Below are 19,823 nucleotides of genomic sequence, written 5' to 3'. Positions count from 1 at the left end.
CAGGCATGTTGCACAACTGTTTTTTTTCTGGATAGTACACACCCTGAGGCCAGTGTCGTCATCCTTTCATATTAATTGCAATATGCATCATTCGAATGTGTTATTTAACAGCACAGATCAGTTCAGCCATGATAGGTCCTCAAGGTACTGATGATAAGGAATTGTTAATAATAAAAAATAAATGCATTTCACATTTAGAAATGGATATCAAAAGTATAGTTATAGCAATTACAATTACATTTGTTTAAAATAGAATACAAACACAATTGTAGGCATGGCAACCACAGCTAATGAGTGCTTAGAATGTGATGATACCATGATTGTTTGTGCTCACAAATGTGTGATGACATGTGTCTTGTAGCCATTGTAGCCCTCAGCTGGTGTACATACTGTATTTGTTGTTTTATTTCTGACAGCAACGTGCTGTCAAAGGTGTAACAAGTCTTAACTCACAAGGCTCTTGGAGAAAATGCATCCCTCAGTGAGGTCTGGTAATATTTATGTGGTGAACAACCTTTAAACATTGAGTTGTGTGCGTGTGTGTTTCGATTACTGATGTGCGATTTCTGTGCGATTTCTGTTGATTTACAAGACACTGGAAGCTCAACAATCCGTGGCACTGGTTGACTTCCAAGTTGTTTCCGATATTTCAAAATAAATTTTACCGCAGGAAATAATGTGAAGTCAGTGTTTACCACAGGAATGCAATCTAGCTTTGGCGGTGGGTTGCAGGGAAGGAGGAGGTCCAGATCAGTGGTTTGGCTGCGGGATCCGTCATTGCCGCTCAATGACAAGCATAGTCTTTTTACACTCAACTTCTGAAATATCTTAGTGTATTTAAAGGGACTGTTTGCAACACAACATGAGCTGCAGCAGTGAGACTCTGTCCTCTCGTTATGGAGTGCTCTTCTCCAGCAGATATCTGTAGCTGTGTGTCGGACAGACAGCAGGCTAAGTCCCCATTCAATGTCCCTCCCCTTCTGCTCAAACTTGACGAAGTCGCCCGTAAACATAGCACACACTATTCACCAACATCATTACATTATTATTTTTTTTTTGCCCAGGCAGACCCACAACCCACTTAAAAAAGCTTTGCAACCCACACCCACCAATTGAGAATCACCGCTCTAGATGACACATAATGCATGTGCATGTAGTTTTTAATGGACGCAGTGAGAGACAGAAAAAAAACAGCAAAACAAGCATACAGTCGTCCCTCGTATCGGTGCAAGACAATCTTATTCCAGTGTTAATGATCTTTGGGTGGGTGTCAGAAGTTATACTGGACTCACGCACTGTTTCCGGGAGAATCAATATAGACGCTGACCTTGATCAGCTTCATGGGGTATTAAACCATTTCCTTAGCTCCCAGTGTTCAATTATGGAAGCTGTGTGTGTAGTCATCCCCTTGGGCTCCAGAGATCCAAATTATATATCAGTTCCTATTTATCAGGCAAGGATCACAATGCATTAGTTAATAAAAAAACATATGATGTATTCCTTTTGAGAACCCTCAGTATGAAAGCTGTTTATGACTTTGGCTTGGCACCTTCCAAAGAGGGATCTTTCCTTGTTGACCTTAGCAGTCCATTAAAAATCTCAACAGGATCTACTGTCTTATACCGATCCTAAAGCCAAACATGATAAACAATAGGGGAACATAATAAAAGGAGATTGTTTTGGTTATAATTATTATTATTATCAGAGAAGCAAATGCTAAAATTATTACTACTTTGGTGTAGGAAGACTCCATTGAGCAGGGATCCATCCTTTACTGTACAGCAAATTCTACACTGAACTACATCTACGTACATTGTTTTGTTTACTGGTACTACACATACAGTAATATCTTGTTTATTGCGGTTAATTGGTTGCAGACCTGACTGCGAATTTCCACGAAATAGGAGTCCTTATTTATAAATAGAATATTTTCATAGTTAGAGCATAGAAAACCTGTTTATGACCTTCTAAATACGGTCTCAGCATTTATTAGAGCTCTCTAAACATGAAAATAACACCCCTATAATCAACTTTACTCTCGTATTACCCAATATAGTAGAGATAATAACAGGAAATAAGACATATTAGACATAAATAAAACATAACATAGACTCACATGTTAGCATTGGGAGAGTTCCTTGTTTTTTTCTGGACAGCGTACATCTTAGTGGCTATTGTCTCATCAGTGTAATATTACTGACTCCCAGTGACCAGCGTAAAATACTACATCTCACTTCTTTGAATGCGTCATCGGAATGCCTTATATTTCTATTTTTGTTCATTTAGACATTTTTATGCTTGAAAATGCTTAATTTCGGTCAATAAATATGTAAAAGGTTGAAGGATGACTGTGTTGCCTAAAGCATTTTTTCCAGACCACAAGACTGCCATCTTTCACACAAAGTACTTGAATTACATTGATATTTCATACGGTTAAACTGCACATTTTGAAGGGGCCTTTTATTGTTGCCAACCTAAGGCACAGCTCTGCACAGCTTGAATGAATTATGAATGCTCACAAACACAGATTTAGACAGATTTGTAGAAAAAGCTTTTAATCTTTGAGTTCAGACAATGAAAAATGGAAGCAAAAACAAAAGTGTTGCGTTACTCTTTTTGTCAAATAGTGCAACAGTGATTGGTATCATTCATTTCTATGAAGTTGTGACATACATAAAGGCAAAGTCGCATTGCTAAATTACCTCTTGAGGCCATACCTGCATGGTCAAAAGATCTATATATCCTACAGTAGATCTTTTTAGCCCTTCCACCAGTTCAGTAATATTCTGAAATGTCAAGTCAAGTTGTTATCCAATTGTTGACTGCCAATATAAGTTGTACTTTAAAAACCTTCCTCCGCTTTCTGCTTGATCTGATCGCAAGCTTGTAGATTAAAGTTGTCTGGTATAGTTCCCCAATGTTGCACTTTGTCCAATCATTGTGACCAATGTCCATTATTGCCATACTATCAGCGATTGAGTCATTATGCTTGCATTACATTACAGACGCAACAAATGTCCATTTTTGTATTCATCCAGCCATCGCTACATGATTGTCACTGGGCTTTTTAAGTGGGCTTTGGCTTCACTGATCAATTTGAGCTGTTGCAGGCTCATGCCCGCAACCCTGCAGGCTAAGTGGTAGTGATATTTAATACAAAGACAGTTGTGTGCGTGCATTAATTTTTGACAGAACGGAGGAGACACATGCAGACGGTCTGGACACCAACTGTAATTGCATCGCTGACAGTCAGGGCACATTTTACGGCAAATGGCTGACTTTTGTTTTTTTGTTTTATAGTTGGAATGAAATGTGTGCGTATCTCTTGTGTCACATTTGCGGCGCATACACCCCTGATCAATATATTTTAAGACCAGTTGAAAAATTGCACTTACATTTTGAACTGTTAGGTCTTAAGGAGGTTCTAAGTAGAGCTTCACAATGCAAAAAGAGTAGATGGGATTGAGACCAAAATCATTTTGAGTAAGAAATTTATTGCAAACAACCATTAAGCTGAAATTGGCTGTTCATCAGCTTAAAAGTTTAAGACCATAGCTAAAAAAAACAAACTGAAATTCCTCTAAAATAGAAATAAAATGTTCAAAAAAGGACTCAGTAATTAGTAGCTGCACCATTCTTGTTAATCACCTCAAAAATTGGTTTCGGCATGCTTGATGCCAATGTTTCCAGGAGGCTAGTGGGAATGTTGCAGGTGGTGAAGATGGCTTCACTGAGGGCATCCACTATCTGGAACTGATGTCCAACTGATGCCACCGTCACCAAATATGCTCAATTGGATTTATATGAGGAGAACATGCAGGATGGTCCAAAAGAGGGAGGCTATTCCTCTGGCAGAAGTCCTTTGTTAACTAACGGACATTGTTTACTGCAGCCTTGTCCTGTTGTCAAAAACATTACCACACAGACGGGAGCCTTCAGTCATGAGGGATGCCCCCTGCAACATCTCCACATAGCTATCTGCCGTTTGACACCCCAGCACAACCTGAAGCTCCATTGAAGGAAAAAGCACCCCAAGTAATGACGGTGCCCCCTCCACTGTGCCGTGTGGAAAACCTCTTAGGTGGGATCTCCTTGGCATGCCAGTAATGTTGGAAGCCATCAGGACCATCAAGGTTACATTTGTTCTTATCAGAGAATAAAACTTTATTCCACCTTCAGTATCCCGTGTTTGGTGCTCTCATCCAAATTCCAACCTGGCAATTTTGTGGCGTTGAAGAAGATGAGGCCTTTGAAGAGGTTTTTTGTTCTTAAAACCCTTCTCTCGCAGATGCTGTCTGGTAGTTGTTGGGTTGCACTCGGCACCAGTAACAACCTTCATATGGGCCGAGGATCGTCCTGTGACTTAACAGACAGCCAATCAGATCCTCCGGCTCAGGGCAAGTGACATTTTTGGGGTCTACCACTCTTTGAAGAAGATTCAAATGACTGTCTTGCTGTGTCCAACCTCAGCAGCTATGCGTTCAAAGAGAGAAAGATTTAGATATTGCCTTTGCCATCAAGAGATCATGATAGTGTGAATACCTGACATACCAAAAATTACATTGAATCCACATTTTTTGCCAAGATTTTAGCTTTTAAAGGCTGTGGTCTTAAACTTTGGATCAGCTGATGAACAGCCTATTTCACTTTAATGCTTGTTTGCAATAAATTGCTTACTCACTCACTGCTTTAGCTGATTGTTAGCAGCAGCGTCTTTGGTTAGTGGTGTGGCGCCGAGACTGGCGTGGGTGGTGGCCGACAGCAGCTCCTGTGTGAATGTTCACTGCATACAGTATGTGTTCTCTGCTTCTTAATAAAGCGATTGAAGTGCATCGTGAGTCTCTTCTTAACCGCAAACAGTATTACATTGATGAGACAGTAGCCACTGCAGGAAGTACGCTGTCAATGTTACGTCTTACAGTATGTCTAACTTTAAGATGTCATATTTTCTATTACTATGTCTACTAGATTGTGTAACATGACAGTAAAAGTGAATATAGGGGTGATAGTTGATGTCTAGAGGGCTCTAATAATGCTGAAACCATATTTCGAAGGTCGTAAACAAGTTTTCTATGCTCGTATGAAAATATTCCTTTTACAAATAAGGAATCCTACTTTGCGGAAATTCACCTACTACGTGTACTACATTGCAGTTGGGTCTGGAACCAATTAACCGCTGTAAATGAGGGATTACTGTATCATGTTTTTTTTCTCCTATTGCTCTCAGTTGCATGGTCCAGCACAGTAGTAACTAAATGCAAATAGCTCAGTTTGTGACAGTGTGTATGTGACCTGGCCTGGCCGACAGGGACAAAGATCTCGTATGTTTATGACAAGCAGGCCCTCAGTACATTAAAATAGGAAGAAACCTTATCTGTATTCCCATCGAACCTAATGTAATACCTGGGAAATCAATACTCAGTTAGATTACTGACATCCACTACAAAACGTTGTAAATTGGATCTATGCTTTGGACATTCAGTGATCACCTTCAGTTCCTATCATCATTGGCTAAAAATGAGGTGTGTTGTATACAGTACATACTGTACATCAGGGGTATTCAACTAAAATTCAACTAGGTTCGGATACAGTAAATTACTTCAAGCTCAGGTCTGGTCCAGTCTGCCCGCTCCTCCCAAAACGCCGCGCTTTGGACACCCCTGGATTAGGTTTGAACAACTGACCTACAGCATCAGGATTCATAAAGTCGAAAAAAGATGCGCAGGTCAAAATACATCAAAAATACTTAAATCATTTATTGACTATAGATGCAGGTCCATATGGGTCCGGACTCGGTGGTCTGCCAGTTAGAGTTGATATAATTGATTTACCAACCCCTTAGTATAAAACAACTACCGGTACACACAATTACGCTTTCATCCACTTGTCTATTGGAATACATGAGAAAATCCAGTATGATCCACCTAAAACCAGGTACAAATCCAGTGGTCATCAACAGTCATTTTTTAGTGTTATTCTAAGGGCAGTTTTGATACAGTCTTGCGCTGGGTCTCATTAAAGCACCCCTCTTATCCACAACCCACTCTTTAAATGATGTTCTCACAGTAATATGTGTCCTTAGAGCCTGTTCATTAAATTATGAGATGAAAGAAGACGACATCCTTTGTTCTTCCTTTGTTTTGAAGTTTTGTGTTTTCTTAACATCATGAATGGAAAACCTCCTTCCTCATGGACATGATACCATCTCTGTCCCGCCTCTTTCTAGATGAGCCCACAGTTGGTATATGCCCACCACTGGAGGACAGCTTTGTCAAAAAGTAGGCTTTGCTACACATCTTAAAATAAAGCCTGAAGCTCTGCCAACTGTTTTCTCAATCCGTTATAGACGTGGGAGCTGTAAGTTTGATCATTTTGGTTTTTTTTTCAGTGACGAGACTAACCTCACATTATGTTGCTGTTAAAATGTTAGCACTGTAGCTAACGTTTGTGTATTCCCCCACTCTTTATTGTTATGTTGTTATTATGTTGGGCAAATTTAGAGTTACAAGATACATGCAAAAAGTGGATAAAGTGCACAATAGTGATTCGTGGAGACACACACTTTCCAGTCAGAGACAGGCGTGGGCAAACACAGCTCATTAGCATTAAAGCTACACACACACACAAAACGGCGTGTTCCTGTTTCATCTTACTAAAAGAACTTTTCAACTTTTCAACATTAAGTCTAGATTCTGGCCAACACACAGAATACACTATTGCGGGAGTCTTATTTGTTGAAAAATTAGTATGATACGGGGCCTTTAAATTGTGCAGCTGCAGCTATGATTTGGTGTTTGGGTCTGTATTGAAGAGTAAAACAAATGTGGAGAAGAGCTCTAATTTGCTCATTTGCAATTTAGTTGCAGTAATGTATATGGAAATACAGCTCCTGCCTTCTGGCCTAACATGAATGGCAGGGATTAAGAAGCGACAGCGGCCTGGTGATTGTTTCAAATGTAGGTTGATCACATGCACATAATCCTCCGCTAACTATGGAGACCGTGTGTGAAAATGGCATGCAGAAGTGGTTATCTTCTGAAAGGGTGCTAGGTTTTGCTTTGTCAAATGTCAAACTGCATGTGTGCGTTACATGAAAGTAGTAGGTTCAATCAAGCGACCCAAACGCATTTCAAAAGCATCACAAACAAAATACGTACAGTGCCTCTTACATGCCAATCAACCTTGATCTTTCTGTGGTTGCTTTAATGTCATGCTCGTGTAATGGCTGGCATAGCGCTAAAAAACATAGAATCCCTGCTTTAAGAAACCAGAATTTCTTTCATAGTGGTTGGAGCGTTGCTGTAATAAATAAAATCTACACTTTTAAAATCCTGTCAGTCCTGACAGGTTTGAAGTGTTCACGAGCCAGGCTTATCCAGACCCAAACACCCTCATCTGGAGTTCATACAGCGTCTCTGAAAACACCTCACACCATTTTCTAAAGAGCCTATTCTGTAAAGTGGCCATTTATTCGCAATGTTCGGACTTGGGGTCATATTTTGAATCATTATCTCTTAAAATGGCATGCACGTTGGTTTGTGGGTGACTGCGAGGGCTGCGGAGTGATAGTCGCCACACTACATTTAACATCGTATACAGTACAGGGTTTTTGCTACATGTAATTGATCGTGGCCGTGCGCCACTACAAAATAAAAGCCGCCACACCTTAAAAATGATTTTTTTTTAAAACTTGAAAACAATTTTAAGTATCATATTGTATGAATGGATATGTATGCTATATAGATACATATATAGTGTATTATTACGCACATAGTGACAACAATTACTTTGAAAACGATTTAAAATATCATAAAAATGTTTCACTGTGCTTTATTTTGATGCATATGCACAGGAATCGCCGGTCTGCCTTGCTGGCACTTCCGCATGTGTGACCAGATACGCCAGTCACTTTGTTTCTTCTTACCAGGAGAATGAACAACCAATTTTAACCTGTAAAATGTGTAGTCAATTGACGACAGCTCACATGCTAAGCCTATCTATGCCAGCGTGTGTGATCGCTCACGTGTCAATCTCATTCCACTTTCTGGCATGTTTGTGCACATTCCTGACTGGCGACATTTAGCTAGTTAACTAGTTTTATTTGTTTTATTTTATTTGTGTTTTATTTGTCCATCTTTAAAGTGTCACTTAACAAACTTGCTCTCTTGTTATCATCATAATACTTAATGGTTGTCTTCAAAACACTAGTTGTGTTTTGAAGTTGTGCAACAGGTTGTGCAACCTGTTGGTTTGAATGATCTCACAACAGCCACGATAATAATAACATAATAATGATATTAATCATAATAATCACACAGGCTACTGTTGTGGCCGTGATCCAGCTAAAACTCAGCTCTGAACCCCCGACTTCATTTCCTGTTCACATGTCCGGAATAGATTTATTGCAACACACACGAGCACAAGTCTTATTTATGTCTTAAATGGATTATTTTCTCCGATTGTATCTACTATATCGGGTAATTGCTTTGCTTTTTCAGGCTTCCGATTGGCCAAAATGCGCATGGCAGCTAGTGAATACGTTTCCAACAAGGACCTAATAATAAACTCACAATTTCTCCCCGTTACTGGCTCAGTATAACGAGGAAAATGTGCAAAACACAACTGAAGAAAAGACAATGAATATATTTACACAGTTTTGACCTTTTTCCCTCGGTGAAGTTTTCGTATATTACCACGTGGGAGGCTTGGAGAGGCTGTAGGCTGATGAATGATGGCCTATTTCACATGCATCGCTCAACATCAAAAATATGTGTGTGCCATGAATGCTTACATGACACACTGTGCTGGCAGAAATCTACTGAGTCATATGCATGCAGGTTCATTGTGAACACCCACTGTAGTTCCCAAATATGGTTCTGTGTCAGTAAAAAGAGCTTAAATGTTGTTTTAAGTATTGATTTGTCAGCAATGGTGTAGCTCTTGGAGCAGTGAAGCAGCAAAGGGTAAACATATGCATGAAAGGCTTGTCTATAGGGCTTGTGACATTTTCATTCATGGATTATTTCATGCTAAGGTCCCAAGTAGTACAGAATGTGATATTAAGCTTCCCTGCTGTCTAAACTCAATGGGAACATACTGTAAGTGCACCAGATTTACTGAACACCTAAATGCAAATATGAAAATGTATGCGCAGAACCAAAGTACTATTGGAAAGTCATATTGAAAATATCAAAAATGCACGACTTTTCTTTTTTTTGCTGCAGATTGGTGACACAAGAATACCCTTTTTTCTTACAAAATATATCCCGTCTGTCCAATGTTTTAATATCAGGTGTCATCAACCTAATGTTGAAATTTAGGCTGTTTTTTGATTATGTGTGAAACGAATGCTTGCACATGGTCACAGAAGAGTTGACAGCCAGCTTTTGACGTCCTTTGTTAGGTGTCCCACTGAGCCAGTCAGTCAACAGGATGCGTAGGCTGAGCTTGTTATCTTTGTTCCATTAAGCTGATTCACATCTCCAGCAATGATCCATGTGACCTTGGCATGCACCACATACAGAAGATGAAATGTGACAGTATACCTTCTATGTTTTGCCATGACTCTTTCCTCAGAGGTCCCCAAGTTCAAATTACACATCTGTAAAGTGGGAGCAGGCATGGTCGTGTGTGTCTGTGTGGTTTATGACTCTGCAATGGCCCTTATAAACACTATGTTTAGTTGGAAGGTGGACACCACTTTTATAAAAGTGTCAAAATCCACACTTCAGTGTACACAATGTGAAGTCAACCCCTTAAAAACGTGACAAAATTTAGATAAGTTTTCTATTTCCGGTGGCACATTATAAAAACAGTTTATTTTAACCTAGCTAACCTAATGGCTTTATGAAATGCGGAGACATGCATTTTGAGAACAGAATGTTCTGTGAATAAACATTGGACGTTTTGCGCAGAATACATTCACTCTGCAGAATCCTAATCTGGAAGGAGGGCAGCTAGAAGGGCAGAACGAGGTGCTTGAGGATGCGTGGTGGTGACTAATGAAAAAGTCATGCACCAAGCATAATGTTAGATGTATGGTTTGGTTGTTTGTGTAGCGTGTTAAAAGAAAACGTCACTTTTTTTCAGATTTCGTCATCCACAAGCCCTATACAGTATGAGAGACAAGAACACACGTGTTTCCCTTTTTTTTGCGTTCTAGATAGCCACCTAGTGCTGGCAGTTTTTCCACCAACAATACAGGTCATTGGGATTTAACTATTCCACCTATGAAGCCCTCAAAAAACCTCCAAAAGCCTCCAAGGATGTTTTATATAGTACAGGTTTTACCCCCGTAGTAACAGGCACATTCATACAACACAACATACTTACAAAATACTTGTAGTGTTTTGGGCATTTTAAGCATTACTAGAACTGCTTTCCTGGGCGCATTGATTGCACAGAGCGCAAAGCAACTAGCGCTGCTTCCATCAACGACAACAGCATAGTGAGCGTTTGCTGTGTTTGGTATGGCAGACTTGGTGAAAGAACCCGGCGCTGACTACTTTAGGACAAATGAGGATTGAGAACCTTACTTTTTGGGCCTGAATATACGAATGAATGAGCTACAGGTTTTAGAAACTGAGCAGGCAAGAAGAAAGGCTGACATGTCGGAGCAAGGTGCTGTGTCACTGTGCCAAAAAAGTAGTTCCTTGGTGTTAGCTCCTTCAGTAACAGCTTGGTTAAAATGCATGTCATGGCGTGTAAATGGACCATTGTTGACTGTCTTTGCATGTTTCTTTATAGGCGAAACAGGTGAATCCCCGTGACCTGCATTGTTCGTGATAAACTGCCAGCACGAGAAGGGAAAGACGTGTGTTTGGACTGTGGATGATGGGCAAAATTTGGGAAAAAATCACAGTTTCTCTTTAACTTCCCTTCAGCAAAAACATGTCCTTCATCAATCCATCCATCCATCTATAACGCTTGTCCTCATTAGGGTGGAGCATATCCCAGCTAACTTTGGGTAGGAGGTGGGGTATACTCTGGACTGGTCGACAAATTTAGTCCAACTTTATTTAGCATAGAGCAGGCGTCACCAACCAGTAGCTGGGTTGGACACTGAGTCGCTTACCAAAGAATATTTGCTTCAACTCTATTTTTAGAACTTTCCAATACGCCAATTAACCAAACATGCATGTTTTTGGAATGTGGGAGGAAGCCGGAGTACCCGGAGAAAACCCACGCACGCACGCATGGGGGGAACATGCAAACTCCACACAGAGACGCCCTAAGGAGATTCGAGCCCAGGTCTTCCCGATCTCCTGACTGTGTGGCCAACATGCACTGCTAACCACTCAGCCACTGTGTGGCCCAATGATATCATCCATCCATCCGTTTTCGACACTGCTTCTCCTAATTAGGGTCGCGGGGGCATGCTGGAGCCTATCCCAGCTGACTTCGGGCGAGAGGCGGGGTACACCCTGGACTGGTCACCAGCCAATCGCAGGGCACATATAAACGAACAACCGTTCACACTCACATTCATACCTATGGACAATTTAGAGTCTCCAGTTAACTTAACATGCATGTTTTTTGGAATGTGGGAGGAAATCGGAGTACCCGGAGAAAACCCACGCGCACACGGGGAGAACATGCAAACTCCACACAGAAATGCCCAATGAACCCAGGTCTTCCCGATCTCCAGACTGTGACTGTGACACGCTAACCACTAGACCACCGTGCGGCTCCAATGATATCAATAACACACAAATAGCTCACCTCTCCGTAGCTTTAGCAGTGATGAAAGTTGGGGACACCTGCAGTAGAAAGAAATGCATATTAAATACAACATGCACTGATGTTTTCAGACAAGGTGTGAGTTGTGGATGCCAACAAGCTTGTTCAGTTTGTTTGTTTTGAAATAAGATATGAAAATGGCATGGCATCAAACATGTATGTAGCAGGCTTGAAGTCATGATCACAGTTGTCCGAAAATTCTGTATAAATAATGCTAACATAGATGGTACATACTGTACATATACCGATGTTATGTTTCTGTGAATTATTTAGAGCTCTGCAACTCTCCTGTCATTTGCGTTAAGGGTATCAATGAGATGAAAGATATTCATAGCAGCTAAAGTACGCAGGACCTTTTATGTTGAGGAACACATTTTTCTTATTTCTGCAGCTGAACACATCCTGAAGTATCCTACACACGACCATGTTGTGGAGGGGCGGGGTGGGGGACTTAAGTCAATAAACGTGACTCATTTGCTTTGTAGTAAAGGGTAAGGTGGCTAACTAATGACATTCATTGTTGATAGACTAGTAGCAATATGTTTACAGTGTGTGTTCCATTTCCTTAATTTAAGAAGTTGTGTTGTCCGCCTTGAACCGGAGTCTGCTTCTACAAACCATCCATAATTACATTTCTCTAATGACTTGCTTTGGGCCGAAGTGCACTGCACAAATTTAGTTTGAACAAGACGGTCTTAATTTGTTGATCAGGCAATAGTTTTCTTTGAAAAGAAGCAGGCTTGGTCTTATGTAGAATTGACGGCACAGCAGTGTATTCCAGTTGCTGAAGGGGATAATTTGGATTTTTTGACATGAAGTTGTATGACACTCGACAGCTTGCGGCAGCACGCAGTCATACAAAATAGCACAGAGCGATTGTGAAGTCTGATTTTTCACTTTGTTCTGGAAATGTATCTTTTGAACGCGTATTGTTTTGAGAAGCAAAACACTTTACTTTAGTGACCCACCGGAAGTACTTTATTTCACACCAAAAACTGACCAGAACCTACGCGACAAAGTGGGGGAAAAGTCATTGTTGATGCACTACACTGCTGATGGGGCTGTCAAACAACTTCATGTCAAAAAATCCGGACTATCCCTTGAAAGCATAACAAGCAACAAGTGTGTGGCAGGAGTGACAGGAGACCACCTGAGGGAAACAGAAGAACTGGCATCAAGTCAGGAAAAGTATCTTGGATCATCACACTCAGTCCTCGACACCTAAAATGAAAGAGTGCAATTGTCGTCCAGTGATCCAAAAGCTAAAATGAGATCCGATTTAGGTCATTTGAACAGGACCGGGGTGTGCAGATAGAGGTACTGTTGTAAAGAGAAGCTCGATATTGGCTTTAGGCTCTGATATACCAATATTGTCCAGCACCTTTTTACTGATACTGATATTAATCGATACCAATATTGGCAACAGCTCATCCCTCAAACTAATGTCAGGTCACATCTTGTGAAATGAACTGTTTGTGCAAAATAAGACACATACTGCAATATGCAGTAGAAGTTATAGAAAAAATGTTGCAACAAAATAGTCATTAGAAATCCTGACCAATAGTCAAAATAGCATGTTCTACTTTCAACAAGTAAGACGGGTTAGTCTTAATAAATTCATGAGGCCAAAGTCAAGTGCAAACTATGGAACTCTGGACTAATACAATCTGTGAAATATAAACTACCGTTAGGCTATTTCAACACATGAATATGCAAAGCATTTCATTGGAGGACAAGCGGCATAGAAAATGAATAGATGGATGGCTCCCAAGGCGCTGCAATGCTGTCTCTGTCCACCAGAGGAGCCCAGAGCCCAGAGGGAGGTTGACATAATTGCAGCACCCCGGCAGGCACCAATGAAATGCTTTGCTTGGACGAAATGCATTGTAGGAAAAAAGTTAAAATAGTTGTTTTTTTCATTTTAAACTTGTACTTGCATTGTGTATTTCCTAGGTAACTTTTCAGTGTTAAGTTGCTGTGTGATGAGTTTAGCATTCTTTGTAAGATGACACCGTGAGTCAGACTGTTATACTGAGTTATGACCTCCTGTGAATTCCAATGGGTTGACAAGCTCGTCGTGAGTTCACTGATAGGCCGTGATTGGCTCCTGCCAATCAAGACAGAGCTACTGTTTCCTCACTGACTCGTGAGTGGCACTGTATTTCAACGATTAGTAGGACTTCTGAAGTAAAGAGATGTCACGAGATTGGAATTTAGCCATAAATTAGCCGCACCGCTGTACACGCTGCAGGGTTCAAAGTTGAAGAGAAAAGTAGCGGCTTATACACGGGAAATTGCGGTAAATCTAATCTAATTCTGCCTGACCTCTGACCTCTACGCATTTTATTTAGTTCTAATTCATTATCTCATCCTTTTTTCATATCTCCCTTCACTACTGTTAAGACATATTACCCCCGCCCCTTTCAATGAGGACAAAAAAGAAGATCCAGGGAGGTACATCCAAATTCTTATGGGCCGTTTAATGACTGCCTGCTCATTAACGAGGGACTCAGAAGCTGTGGAGACAATCATCTCTTCTGATTTAAAATCATTTGCATGCGGGGGGAACAGTGTGTCGAACCATTAAGGCTGCTTCGGGTCTCATTTTCTTGCTGATTCGTTGTGTGTTATTGAGAGGAGATATAATCAAGTGGGGGGAAAAAAGTGTGTCATCGGAAGAAACACAACATTTCAAATTATATTGCTTGAACACGTTAAACAAAAAAAACATTCACCCTGTTTGGAGCCATTTGCAATAAAATAAGGTAATATGCATCGTTGTCTATTGGTTGTATGTGGTATAGTGTTGTTTCGTTTGGAGGAAAATATTACACGGCTACGTTAGCAACATAATTATCAGTGTCGACATGAGAAAGCAATCATTTTCGGTGATTATTTGCCATCTATCTTCAGGTACCGACCTTAACCTGCTTGTATATGTTTGGTTTGCAGGTGTGTATGTGAAGCTACGCTTGGTGGACAGTGGGGGACATACTGAAGGAAAGATGAGAAAGAGCCGGAGTGTCCTCACAGTGTCTCCTAACAAAGTAAGTCATTTTCATATTCAAAGCTGAGTGAACATGCGTACTGTTTATGAAACTTAGCTAATAACCTGAAGCTAAGGGACACGGCACAAAGGGATGTTTTGTTATTGGAAATAATTACGGTGGCTGTACAAAAAGGTTGAACCCTCCAAGGCCTACAGCGTTGTTACACTGAGTGTAAAAGATACAATGAGGATGTAATAAGGGTTAGAAACTGTCACAGATGGAAATAAAAGGACTCAAGAGCTCCATAATGAGGCAGGAGTGAAGCACAAGGATGACTTTAAGGACATCGTTTTTGACTGAAGGACAAAAAAAAAAAAGCATCAATAAAGTGAAAGAACAAAATAATGAGGTCCAGTTTTGCGGCGGTCTGACAGACAGTGGCTGGATAGAACCAGTGTTTTTTTTTAGAAGACGAAAAGACGGGGATATGAGGCGCAACCACAGAGACTTTGAAAGCAATGGACAAAAACAAGGGGGACGCTTCAGATCAAGCAGGCACCCACAAGAGTCTGATGTAAAGGAATTATTTGACCTGATTAAAGTGTGTGTTTTTTTCATGAACCGAGTAGCACCTGTATGCTTGGTGTACTCATACTTCCAACCGCACTTAGCAGTGGCTGTGGGTGTTTGATAACATTGCTCAAATAGTCCATAGCAGAGAATGTGGGTGTGCATTACTCAGTTTCATCTTCTGATGTAAGTTTGAACATTGTGTGCTATCATTCTGTGTGAAAATAACCTTTTTCTCACTGTATAAATTGAAGGTCCCATATTATGTGTGGCTCGAAGCACAGTGGGGCACTTGATCCACTTTTGACAGATACAACCACGCGACATTAAGGAGGGAGGGAAGGTCCGTCCCCTCTTATGTAAATTCCAAACGGGCAATTTTGTGGCGTTGAAGGAGACGAGGCCTTCGAAGAGGTTTTTTGCTCTTAAAACCCTTCTATCGCCGATGCTCAGGGCCCGTGAAATTTTTGCTTGTCTACCGCTTGACTTTTTTTGTTCCGTAACTCTCAGGATCTTTTAAGAAGATAAAAATGACGGTCTTACTGCGTCCAACTTCAGCAGCAATGGCGTGCTGCAAGAATCCTGCCTTACACAGCTCAACAATCTGACGGTGTTGGAAGAGAGAAAGCTTTTTTGCCTTTGCCATCAAGAGATCATGACAGTGTAAATTACGGGTGTCACGATCCACGATATTGGGTCTATGAGAGGTCCGTTGTTGTGTATGTGATGAAGATGCATCCGCTGTGAGCGTTGCGGCCATCTTGTTTACGTATGTGTTCCACAGCGGATGAAGATGCGAGCATGGACGGCCATTAATATCAGAGAAAGTAAAGCCAAGCGATTCGTGAGGTCTGATTTTTTTCAAGTAGGCATTTTCATCATGCAAATGTATTACTCTTTCGAATGCATATTGTTTTGATAAGCCATACTCTTTACTGAAGTAGCCCTGGCAACTAACCGGAACCGGAACCACCCCATAATGATCAGTACCTTTCTGCGAATTAAGTATTTATACATATAATAATTTTGTAGTTAGAGCATAGAAATAGTTTTATAACCTTTTAACATTATTAGAGCCCTCTAGACATGAAGTAACACCCCTATAGTCAACTTTACACTTGTTTTTCCAATATAGTAGCCATAATAACAGAAAATAACACATATTAGACATGAATAAGACATAACATAGCTTCACATGTTAGCCTTATGTTTTTTCTGGACAGCTTACTTCCTGTGGTGGCTATTGTCTCATCGGTGTAACATTACAGCACTGACACCTAGTGACCAATGTACAATACAGCTCACATCTTTGAATGCATCTTCTGTTTTTGAATGCCGTACTGTATATGTTGATTACTAATAGTGACCGTGGATTGCTGATCATCGAAGCATGGTTAGAAGTGCCTTTCCCTTTCCAGGCTGTTATCTGCCATGTAACAGAAAAGCTAAGTACACTGGATGTTTGAACGGTTTTAAAGTGCCTTGTGGCATTTGTTTTGAAGTCACTACATATATTGATTGAATGCATGCTAGTTTTTTCTCCTGTCTGCTCCTCGAACTACTTTCCATGTCTCATCAGACCTAATACAACATGACAAATGCCGTAAAGGCATGGTATATAATTTTCTTCTGTGTTTGCTGTGAAAAAACCCAACCCGTCATTAAGAAAAAGTGCCACCACTGCAATTTTGCCATGAATTGCCTCTTTTATAGTGAGACTTCAAACTGCAACAAGCATCTCATCACAGATACAACAACATTTGCATTTCTGCCAGGGTATCATACCAATTTGAAGTGTATTTAAACTGTGTATTTTTTTTCCTCCCTTTCCCATCAAGCGTCTGACTTCTCTGCTCTGCTACTTCACATGACTTCTGTTCTGCTTCTGCGGCTAGCTTGTGTTTACAGGGAGCACAGGTCAAACTGAACAGCTGCTCATTCCCTAATTAGAAAGCATCCACATCTACGGATGGAATCTTGGCTGGCCATAGAAATCACTCATCCATTAGTGCCTGCTTTGATTCCATTCTTTGGCATACATCACAGCTCCTTTGTCTGTCCCTAACGAGCAGGGTTTCCTTGCCTCACTCCTTTGCTCCATGACAAGTCAGGGGGATGATGCTGCATCAGCAGCAACAGTAGCAGTTCCTATCTTGGTGAACTGTGACCGCCTGTGCTTCTTTTCAGTGTGTCATCTACTATTGTTTTGAGATACTTGTCATTCGGAGGTAGCTCTGCTTTTGGTGTGATCCTGTTAGTTCCTTCTCTGCTCTCCACTATTAGAAACACAATTTACAAAATAGTGTTTTTTAAAAATATAATATGAACTATCAAAAATAATTTGGATTCTATCCATCCATCTTTTTTCTATGCCGCTTATCCTCATTAGGGTCGTGGGGGTATGCTGGAGCCTATCCAAGCTGACTTCGGGCGAGAGGCGAGATGGATTGGACTGGTCGCCAGCCAATCGCAGGGCACATACAGACCAGCAACCATTCATACTCACATTCATACCTATGGGCAAATTAGAGTCGCCAATTAACCTAACATGCATGTTTTTGGAATGTGGGAGGGAACCGGAGTACCCGGAGAAAACCCACGCGCGCACGGGGAGAACATGCAAACTCCACACAGAAAATGCCCAGCGGAGATTCAAACCCAGATCTTCCTGATGTCCTGACTGTGTGCTTAATTTGGATTCTAGTATGAACTACATTTGTTATTATAACTTTTTCCTCAGCCTAATTTTCCAAAAATTACAACTTTGTTTGTTTTTCTCACAATATTACGACTTAAAAAAAAAGTGATTTCTTTAATATTTCAACTTTATGCTGCTGAAATGATGTCATTTTATATTATGACTTTATTCTCGTAAAATTATGACTATTTCTCGTTAGATTATACATTTTTTTAAACTTCATTCTTGGTGTTGTTTTTTTGTTTTTAGTTGTTTAGTTGTTTTTAGGCGCAGCGGTTGAATCAAAAAACAGTTGTGGGTGCAAATGGCCCGAGCCAGACTTGGGACACCCCCCGTGTACCACAATATTATTGTTCATTCAGCAACATTGTCACAGTCGGTATAATAATGTCTACTTTGTTTTTTCCACAAAGGTAACATTCTTTACACATAAGGAGAAAAATACAACTTTTTGAGTGTATGTTGGTGGCTCGTAGAGCGGTTCCTTTGACAGTCTGAGAAGAAGAGATGTTTGTAATCTGTTTCTTATTTATTCTTACCGCTCCCTGCACCCCAGCAAACTATTTGCACACGCAAACCAAATGGCCAAAGCTAAAATGACTTAAATTGCCCTCAGCCAATTTCACTGAATACATTTTCTATGTTCAAGCGTCAGACCGCCTAAATTTGCCAAACATCACATGTTCTGCTCTCAAGAGAAAGTGGGCAATTTATTTCTTGTCTTGTCACAGACTGCAGGATCCGGCTTTTTCATAACCATTAAGAACAGATGATGAGAAAAGAAAGAAAGGACTCAGAATATTTTGCCACATGGTTTTATTAATATCCTGTTCTGCTTTGCAGTCCTCACGGGACTGTCTTATCTCCGTGAGCAGCCAAATAAATCAAACTCAATAAGCGTATTATTGCCAAAATGATTCAAAGAGCAGAATCTCAACTGTTAAATAGCATAGATATGACGTCTAGCATTTCTCATCTCTTCCTGTTTTGAAAAGTGTGCCTGAGAGCAAAAGAAAAGTATGTAAAAAGAATCGCTCAACACTCTATTTTAATAATATCTGTAATGAATCCAACATAGGCCACATTGTGTCAGTCTGTGTATCAACCATGTTTATTTGTCCATTACGCCAGGGGTGTCCAAAGTGCAGCCTGGGGTCCACTTGGCCCACGGCGCATTCGAAAAATAGAATTTAACAAGAAAACTTAAAAAAACAAACACCAGCAGAAATAATAAAATCAGCAGTTATTTTACAATAATAGAGTGAGACCCTTAAGAGACCCTTAAGAGAAAAAAGAATAAAAATGTTAATATTATGAGGAATAATAACGTCATTTTGGTGGCATAAGGTTTCAATATTGAAGAAAAAAACTTTATTTTTTTAAAAGTCATAATATTCTGAAAAACAAACAAAACAACAAATAAAGCTGTAATTTTTGGGAAAATATGTTGCAGCAAAAAGTTACGATTTGACCAGAATAAAGTCAAAATATTACGAGAAAAAAAGTCACAATTTTACGAGAATAAACTTGTAATATGAGGGAAAACAATGTCATTTTAATAGCATAGTTGAAATAGTACGGAAAAAAAACATTATTTTTTTTAAAGTCGTAATATTATGAAACACAAACAAAACAAAATACAGTTTTGGATAATTAGGTTGTTGAAAAAAAATATGATATTATGGGAATATAGTCAAAGTATTATGAGAGTAAAGTTATAATTTCACGAAAGAAATTTACGAAGATTATTTCAGAGGAAAGTTGAAATATTTGGAAAATATTGAAAAAAAAACAACAGCAGCAAAATGAGAAAAAAATAAATTCAT

The 19,823-nt window shown here is 40.0% G+C and overlaps 1 protein-coding gene across 2 annotated transcripts in view; it reads left to right on the top strand.

Annotated features, from left to right (window-relative positions):
* Positions 1–19,823, top strand: part of pde4ba (phosphodiesterase 4B, cAMP-specific a) — a 195,926-nt gene that overhangs the window by 14,804 nt on the left and 161,299 nt on the right. For both annotated transcript variants that reach the window (XM_054790341.1, XM_054790340.1), the window contains exon 2: positions 14,692–14,786. In XM_054790341.1, the coding sequence (XP_054646316.1) occupies positions 14,745–14,786 (42 nt within the window). In that variant the 5' untranslated portion in view covers positions 14,692–14,744. The remainder of the gene's footprint in view (positions 1–14,691; positions 14,787–19,823) is intronic.

The sequence above is a fragment of the Dunckerocampus dactyliophorus genome, chromosome 10 (genome assembly GCF_027744805.1).
Source record: "Dunckerocampus dactyliophorus isolate RoL2022-P2 chromosome 10, RoL_Ddac_1.1, whole genome shotgun sequence".
Classification (NCBI taxonomy): domain Eukaryota; kingdom Metazoa; phylum Chordata; class Actinopteri; order Syngnathiformes; family Syngnathidae; genus Dunckerocampus; species Dunckerocampus dactyliophorus.
This window is presented reverse-complemented; position numbering and strand designations above follow the sequence as displayed.